Source organism: Squalius cephalus, assembly GCF_949319135.1.
Source record: "Squalius cephalus genome assembly, chromosome: 19".
Lineage (NCBI taxonomy): Eukaryota > Metazoa > Chordata > Actinopteri > Cypriniformes > Leuciscidae > Squalius > Squalius cephalus.
In genome coordinates, this window is record NC_137140.1 from 521,574 (window position 1) to 530,640 (window position 9,067).

The following is a 9,067-nucleotide window of genomic DNA, read 5'->3' on the forward strand; positions in this document are numbered from 1 at the left end:
CATCAGGGAAATGAAGGGAACGCTCATGAACATCAGGGGAATGAAGGGAACGCTCATGAACATCAGCTGAATGAAGGGAACGCTCATGAACATCAGCTGAATGAAGGGAACGCTCATTAACATCAGGGGAATGAAGGGAACGCTCATGAACATCAGCTGAATGAAGGGAACGTTCATGAACATCAGCTGAATGAAGGGAACGCTCATGAACATCAGCTGAATGAAGGGAACGCTCATGAACATCAGCTGAATGAAGGGAACGTTCATGAACATCAGCTGAATGAAGGGAACGCTCATGAACATCAGGGGAATGAAGGGAACGCTCATGAACATCAGGGGGATGAAGGGAACGCTCATGAACATCAGCTGAATGAAGGGAACGCTCATGAACATCAGCTGAATGAAGGGAACGCTCATGAACATCAGGGGAATGAAGGGAACGCTCATGAACATCAGCTGAATGAAGGGAACGCTCATGAACATCAGGGGAATGAAGGGAACGCTCATGAACATCAGGGAAATGAAGGGAACGCTCATGAACATCAGGGGAATGAAGGGAACGCTCATGAACATCAGCTGAATGAAGGGAACGCTCATGAACATCAGCTGAATGAAGGGAACGCTCATTAACATCAGGGGAATGAAGGGAACGCTCATGAACATCAGCTGAATGAAGGGATAGCTCATGAACATCAGGGAAATGAAGGGACCGCTCATGAACATCAGGGGAATGAAGGGAACGCTCATGAACATCAGCTGAATGAAGGGAACGCTCATGAACATCAGCTGAATGAAGGGAACGCTCATGAACATCAGGGGAATGAAGGGAACGCTCATGAACATCAGGGGAATGAAGGGAACGCTCATGAACATCAGGGAAATGAAGGGAACGCTCATGAACATCAGGGAAATGAAGGGAACGCTCATGAACATCAGGGGGATGAAGGGAACGCTCATGAACATCAGGGAAATGAAGGGAACGCTCATGAACATCAGGGGGATGAAGGGAACGCTCATGAACATCAGGGGGATGAAGGGAACGCTCATGAACATCAGGGGGACGAAGGGAACGCTCATGAACATCAGGGGAATGAAGGGAACGCTCATGAACATCAGGGAAATGAAGGGAACGCTCATGAACATCAGGGGAATGAAGGGAACGCTCATGAACATCAGCTGAATGAAGGGAACGCTCATGAACATCAGGGGAATGAAGGGAACGCTCATGAACATCAGGGGAATGAAGGGAACGCTCATGAACATCAGGGGAATGAAGGGAACGCTCATGAACATCAGCTGAATGAAGGGAACGCTCATGAACATCAGGGGAATGAAGGGAACGCTCATGAACATCAGCTGAATGAAGGGAACGCTCATGAACATCAGGGGAATGAAGGGAACGCTCATGAACATCAGCTGAACGAAGGGAACGCTCATGAACATCAGGGGAATGAAGGGAACGCTCATGAACATCAGGGGAATGAAGGGAACGCTCATGAACATCAGGGAAATGAAGGGAACGCTCATGAACATCAGGGGAATGAAGGAACGCTCATGAACATCAGGGGAATGAAGGGAACGCTCATGAACATCAGGGGGATGAAGGGAACGCTCATGAACATCAGGGGAATGAAGGGAACGCTCATGAACATCAGGGGGATGAAGGGAACGCTCATGAACATCAGGGGGACGAAGGGAACGCTCATGAACATCAGGGGAATGAAGGAACGCTCATGAACATCAGGGGAATGAAGGGAACGCTCATGAACATCAGGGGAATGAAGGGAACGCTCATGAACATCAGGGGAATGAAGGGAACGCTCATGAACATCAGGGGGATGAATGGAACGCTCATGAACATCAGGGGGACGAAGGGAACGCTCATGAACATCAGGGGAATGAAGGGAACGCTCATGAACATCAGCTGAATGAAGGGAACGCTTATGAACATCAGGGGGATGAAGGGAACGCTCATGAACATCAGCTGAATGAAGGGAACGCTCATGAACATCAGGGGAATGAAGGGAACGCTCATGAACATCAGGGGGACGAAGGGAACGCTCATGAACATCAGCTGAATGAAGGGAACGCTCATGAACATCAGGGGAATGAAGGGAACGCTCATGAACATCAGGGGGATGAAGGGAACGCTCATGAACATCAGCTGAATGAAGGGAACGCTCATGAACATCAGGGGGATGAAGGGAACGCTCATGAACATCAGGGGAATGAAGGGAACGCTCATGAACATCAGGGGGATGAAGGGAACGCTCATGAACATCAGGGGGATGAAGGGAACGCTCATGAACATCAGGGGAATGAAGGGAACGCTCATGAACATCAGGGGGATGAAGGGAACGCTCATGAACATCAGGGGATGAAGGGAACGCTCATGAACATCAGGGGGATGAAGGGAACGCTCATGAACATCAGGGGGATGAAGGGAACGCTCATGAACATCAGGGGGATGAAGGGAACGCTCATGAACATCAGGGGAATGAAGGGAACGCTCATGAACATCAGGGGAATGAAGGGAACGCTCATGAACATCAGGGGGATGAAGGGAACGCTCATGAACATCAGGGGGACGAAGGGAACGCTCATGAACATCAGGGGAATGAAGGGAACGCTCATGAACATCAGCTGAATGAAGGGAACGCTTATGAACATCAGCTGAATGAAGGGAACGCTCATGAACATCAGGGGAATGAAGGGAACGCTCATGAACATCGGCTGAATGAAGGGAACGCTCATGAACATCAGGGGAATGAAGGGAACGCTCATGAACATCAGGGGGATGAAGGGAACGCTCATGAACATCAGGGGGACGAAGGGAACGCTCATGAACATCAGGGGAATGAAGGGAACGCTCATGAACATCAGCTGAATGAAGGGAACGCTCATGAACATCAGGGGGATGAAGGGAACGCTCATGAACATCAGGGGGATGAAGGGAACGCTCATGAACATCAGCTGAATGAAGGGAACGCTCATGAACATCAGCTGAATGAAGGGAACGCTCATGAACATCAGGGGGATGAAGGGAACGCTCATGAACATCAGCTGAATGAAGGGAACGCTCATGAACATCAGGGGGATGAAGGGAACGCTCATGAACATCAGGGGGATGAAGGGAACGCTCATGAACATCAGGGGAATGAAGGGAACGCTCATGAACATCAGGGGAATGAAGGGAACGCTCATGAACATCAGGGGAACGAAGGGAACGTTCATGAACATCAGGGGAATGAAGGGAACGCTCATGAACATCAGGGGGATGAAGGGAACGCTCATGAACATCGGGGGAATGAAGGGAACGCTCATGAACATCAGCTGAATGAAGGGAACGCTCATGAACATCAGGGGGATGAAGGGAACGCTCATGAACATCAGGGGAATGAAGTCATGAACATCAGGGGAATGAAGGGAACGCTCATGAACATCAGGGGAATGAAGGGAACGCTCATGAACATCAGCTGAATGAAGGGAACGCTCATGAACATCAGGGGAATGAAGGGAACGCTCATGAACATCAGCTGAACGAAGGGAACGCTCATGAACATCAGGGGAATGAAGGGAACGCTCATGAACATCAGGGGGATGAAGGGAACGCTCATGAACATCAGCTGAACGAAGGGAACGCTCATGAACATCAGGGGAATGAAGGGAACGCTCATGAACATCAGGGGGATGAAGGGAACGCTCATGAACATCAGGGGGACGAAGGGAACGCTCATGAACATCAGGGGAATGAAGGGAACGCTCATGAACATCAGCTGAATGAAGGGAACGCTTATGAACATCAGGGGGATGAAGGGAACGCTCATGAACATCAGGGGGATGAAGGGAACGCTCATGAACATCAGCTGAATGAAGGGAACGCTCATGAACATCAGCTGAATGAAGGGAACGCTCATGAACATCAGGGGAATGAAGGGAACGCTCATGAACATCAGGGGGATGAAGGGAACGCTCATGAACATCAGCTGAATGAAGGGAACGCTCATGAACATCAGGGGAATGAAGGGAACGCTCATGAACATCAGGGGGACGAAGGGAACGCTCATGAACATCAGGGGAATGAAGGGAACGCTTATGAACATCAGGGGGATGAAGGGAACGTTCATGAACATCAGGGGGATGAAGGGAACGTTCATGAACATCAGGGGGATGAAGGGAACGTTCATGAACATCAGGGGGACGAAGGGAACGCTCATGAACATCAGGGGGATGAAGGGAACGCTCATGAACATCAGCTGAATGAAGGGAACGCTCATGAACATCAGGGGGATGAAGGGAACGCTCATGAACATCAGGGGGATGAAGGGAACGCTCATGAACATCAGGGGGATGAAGGGAACGCTCATGAACATCAGCTGAATGAAGGGAACGCTCATGAACATCAGGGGGATGAAGGGAACGCTCATGAACATCAGCTGAATGAAGGGAACGCTCATGAACATCAGGGGGATGAAGGGAACGCTCATGAACATCAGCTGAATGAAGGGAACGCTCATGAACATCAGGGGGATGAAGGGAACGCTCATGAACATCAGGGGAATGAAGGGAACGCTCATGAACATCAGCTGAATGAAGGGAACGCTCATGAACATCAGGGGGACGAAGGGAACGTTCATGAACATCAGGGGGACGAAGGGAACGCTCATGAACATCAGGGGAATGAAGGGAACGTTCATGAACATCAGGGGGATGAAGGGAACGCTCATGAACATCAGGGGGATGAAGGGAACGTTCATGAACATCAGGGGGATGAAGGGAACGTTCATGAACATCAGGGGGATGAAGGGAACGTTCATGAACATCAGGGGGACGAAGGGAACGTTCATGAACATCAGGGGGATGAAGGGAACGCTCATGAACATCAGCTGAATGAAGGGAACGTTCATGAACATCAGCTGAATGAAGGGAACGCTCATGAACATCAGGGGAATGAAGGGAACGCTCATGAACATCAGGGGGATGAAGGGAACGCTCATGAACATCAGCTGAATGAAGGGAACGCTCATGAACATCAGGGGAATGAAGGGAACGCTCATGAACATCAGCTGAATGAAGGGAACGTTCATGAACATCAGCTGAATGAAGGGAACACTCATGAACATCAGGGGGATGAAGGGAACGCTCATGAACATCAGGGGAATGAAGGGAACGCTCATGAACATCAGGGGGATGAAGGGAACGCTCATGAACATCAGGGGAATGAAGGGAACGCTCATGAACATCAGGGGAATGAAGGGAACGCTCATGAACATCAGGGGAATGAAGGGAACGCTCATGAACATCAGCTGAATGAAGGGAACGCTCATGAACATCAGGGGAATGAAGGGAACGCTCATGAACATCAGGGAAATGAAGGGAACGTTCATGAACATCAGGGGGACGAAGGGAACGTTCATGAACATCAGGGGGACGAAGGGAACGCTCATGAACATCAGGGGGACGAAGGGAACGTTCATGAACATCAGGGGGACGAAGGGAACGTTCATGAACATCAGCTGAATGAAGGGAACGCTCATGAACATCAGGGGAATGAAGGGAACGTTCATGAACATCAGGGGGACGAAGGGAACGTTCATGAACATCAGGGGAATGAAGGGAACGCTCATGAACATCAGCTGAATGAAGGGAACGCTCATGAACATCAGCTGAATGAAGGGAACGCTCATGAACATCAGGGGGACGAAGGGAACGTTCATGAACATCAGGGGGACGAAGGGAACGTTCATGAACATCAGGGGGATGAAGGGAACGCTCATGAACATCAGCTGAATGAAGGGAACGCTCATGAACATCAGGGGAATGAAGGGAACGCTCATGAACATCAGGGGGACGAAGGGAACGTTCATGAACATCAGGGGAATGAAGGGAACGTTCATGAACATCAGGGGGACGAAGGGAACGTTCATGAACATCAGGGGGACGAAGGGAACGTTCATGAACATCAGGGGGATGAAGGGAACGCTCATGAACATCAGGGGAATGAAGGGAACGCTCATGAACATCAGGGGGACGAAGGGAACGTTCATGAACATCAGGGGAATGAAGGAACGCTCATGAACATCAGGGGAATGAAGGGAACGCTCATGAACATCAGGGGGACGAAGGGAACGTTCATGAACATCAGGGGAATGAAGGAACGTTCATGAACATCAGCTGAATGAAGGGAACGCTCATGAACATCAGGGGAATGAAGGGAACGCTCATGAACATCAGGGGGATGAAGGGAACGTTCATGAACATCAGGGGAATGAAGGAACGCTCATGAACATCAGGGGAATGAAGGAACGCTCATGAACATCAGGGGAACGAAGGGAACGCTCATGAACATCAGGGGGACGAAGGGAACGTTCATGAACATCAGGGGAATGAAGGGAACGCTCATGAACATCAGGGGGATGAAGGGAACGTTCATGAACATCAGGGGAATGAAGGAACGCTCATGAACATCAGGGGAATGAAGGAACGCTCATGAACATCAGCTGAATGAAGGGAACGCTCATGAACATCAGGGGGACGAAGGGAACGTTCATGAACATCAGGGGGACGAAGGGAACGCTCATGAACATCAGGGGAATGAAGGAACGCTCATGAACATCAGGGGAATGAAGGAACGCTCATGAACATCAGGGGAATGAAGGAACGCTCATGAACATCAGGGGAATGAAGGAACGCTCATGAACATCAGGGGAATGAAGGAACGCTCATGAACATCAGGGGAACGAAGGGAACGCTCATGAACATCAGGGGGACGAAGGGAACGCTCATGAACATCAGGGGAATGAAGGGAACGCTCATGAACATCAGGGGAATGAAGGAACGCTCATGAACATCAGGGGAACGAAGGGAACGCTCATGAACATCAGGGGAATGAAGGAACGCTCATGAACATCAGGGGAACGAAGGGAACGCTCATGAACATCAGCTGCTGCCACTAAAGCCTCAGCTGGAGACTCAGTCAATCAATCAATCAATCAACATTTATTTGTATAGCGCTTTACAACAACCGTCAGGTATCCAGGTGATGCACTACAGGTGTACGCACATCTAGGGGTTTAAAAGAATAAAACGTGCTAAATGCTGGTGTTCATGTGAGGTCAGTCGCCGCCGCTGTGCCTCACTCTTCAAACTGCTGTCTTTAAAACTCACTTCTCATTTTTCATAGCAATGAAGTCAGTGTGAATTTAAACCAGTAAATCTTACAAATATATGAATATACTCGTAAGTGCTTCAGTTTGCTATCTTCTCATCTACGTTTTGCTTGAACATGTTAAACGTATCTAAGCGTTACTGTAATACATTTTAATTTACATTTTTGCAACTTATTAAATATTAAAATATTTTTTAATTATCTGTTGAAACTAGTGTAGGAAATAGCAAATGTAAATGATATGATTTGCTCCAAACATTGCACATAGTCTGGAAAATGTACATTTAAATACAGAAATACATTGCCATTTTGCATATTACATTTCAAATTGAATATTGCTATCCATAAGCTTCCATCATTATATATTTTTTGCATTAAAAGCATTTTCGAAATTAATTTTTTTTTTCTTGTAATTTAAAAAGTTTTTGTTGTATGCATCTCTGAATCACACACAGCTGTATATTAAGGGGGCAATATTAATATCCCATTTATAAGCACATCTTCACTAGCTAGCATGGTGGCGATAGCTTTATCACTCCCTCATTTTACAATCAACACTTAGATCTAGAACGCAAACTTGCTTCTCAACACAGAACCAGGTGAGAGTGGCCCTGATCCAGAGACTGAGCCCGTACCGGTGGTTCCCAGTGCGAGAGCCAGTACCTCTGGTTCCCAGTGCGAGAGCCAGTACCTGTGGTTCCCAGTGCGAGAGCCAGTACCTGTGCTTCCCAGTGCGAGAGCCAGTACCTGTGCTTCCCAGTGTGAGAGCCAGTACCTGTGGTTCCCAGTGTGAGAGACAGTACCTGTGGTTCCCAGTGTGAGAGCCAGTACCTGTGGTTCCCAGTGTGAGAGCCAGTACCTGTGCTTCCCAGTTCGAGAGAGAGCCAGTACCTGTGGTTCCCAGTGCGAGAGCCAGTACCTGTGGTTCCCAGTGTGAGAGCCAGTACCTGTGGTTCCCAGTGTGAGAGACAGAGCCCGTACCTGTGCTTCCCAGCGCGCTCCCTCCATGAAGAGCCCGTGGATGTAGGCTCCCTCTCTGGGCGGCGCGCTGAACTCCTCTCGGCTCTTCTTGGTGACGTCACACTGCAGGCTCATGCGGTCCAGAGGCCACTCGTTGCGCCGGGCCATGGACTGCATGATGGCCGTGAGGAAGGACTGCGGGTTGAAGAAGCCGGCGAGCCACACCACCGCCGGCAGACTGAAGTCCGCGGTCCAGGCCTCCAGCTCGCGGATGCGGGTCAGCAGGTCCACGAACCAGATGGCCAGGCCACACATGGACGGGTACGCCCGCTTGGTCCAGGAGTCCGGCACCTGGTCCAGGTACACCGCGTTCTGGAGGTTCTCCATTTCGGTGGTCATCGTGAGCTCGCCCTGTGAGAGGAACGTCAGGCAGTGAGTCGAGTCTCCTTCCTTTATACAGCGCTTTAACAGTATAGATCGTTTACAAGCAGCGTTACAGCGATAACAGGAGATTACAGTTACAGAGAGTGTTTAGGCTTTACAGCAGCTCTAGAATAAAGTTACTGTCCAGATAAAGTTAGTTTTGATTGATTCACTTCCGTTGTAAAGATCATTAGTTATTAACTTAGGGGCCGCTAACACACACCGTTCTCACAGAAAACCCTCATCACGCTCGGCCGCTCCTCCGCACGACAGCAGAGTTTGGGCCTCGAGAACACACTCCCTGAAACAGGATCCAGTGCAGCTGAATTTAAATGTTAAAAAGAAATTATAACAAATGAACTGATTATTTCCAGGTAAACAAATCATCCCAGCGTAGCCTTCCCGAGATGGTCTTCTAGTGTTTATGTTGATAACAGCGTTCTGCTCGTCATCTAAAGTAGATTTAACAGATGCGAGCCTGTGCAATGATTCAACTGAAGAACACTATTAATGCGG

General features: G+C 49.2%; 1 protein-coding gene across 1 annotated transcript in view; it reads right to left on the reverse strand.

Annotated features, from left to right (window-relative positions):
• Positions 1–9,067, reverse strand: part of dnah9 (dynein, axonemal, heavy chain 9) — a 117,746-nt gene that overhangs the window by 4,006 nt on the left and 104,673 nt on the right. Inside the window, exon 68 of the mRNA XM_079850921.1 lies at positions 8,150–8,539. Coding sequence (XP_079707047.1) covers positions 8,150–8,539 — 390 coding nt within the window. The remainder of the gene's footprint in view (positions 1–8,149; positions 8,540–9,067) is intronic.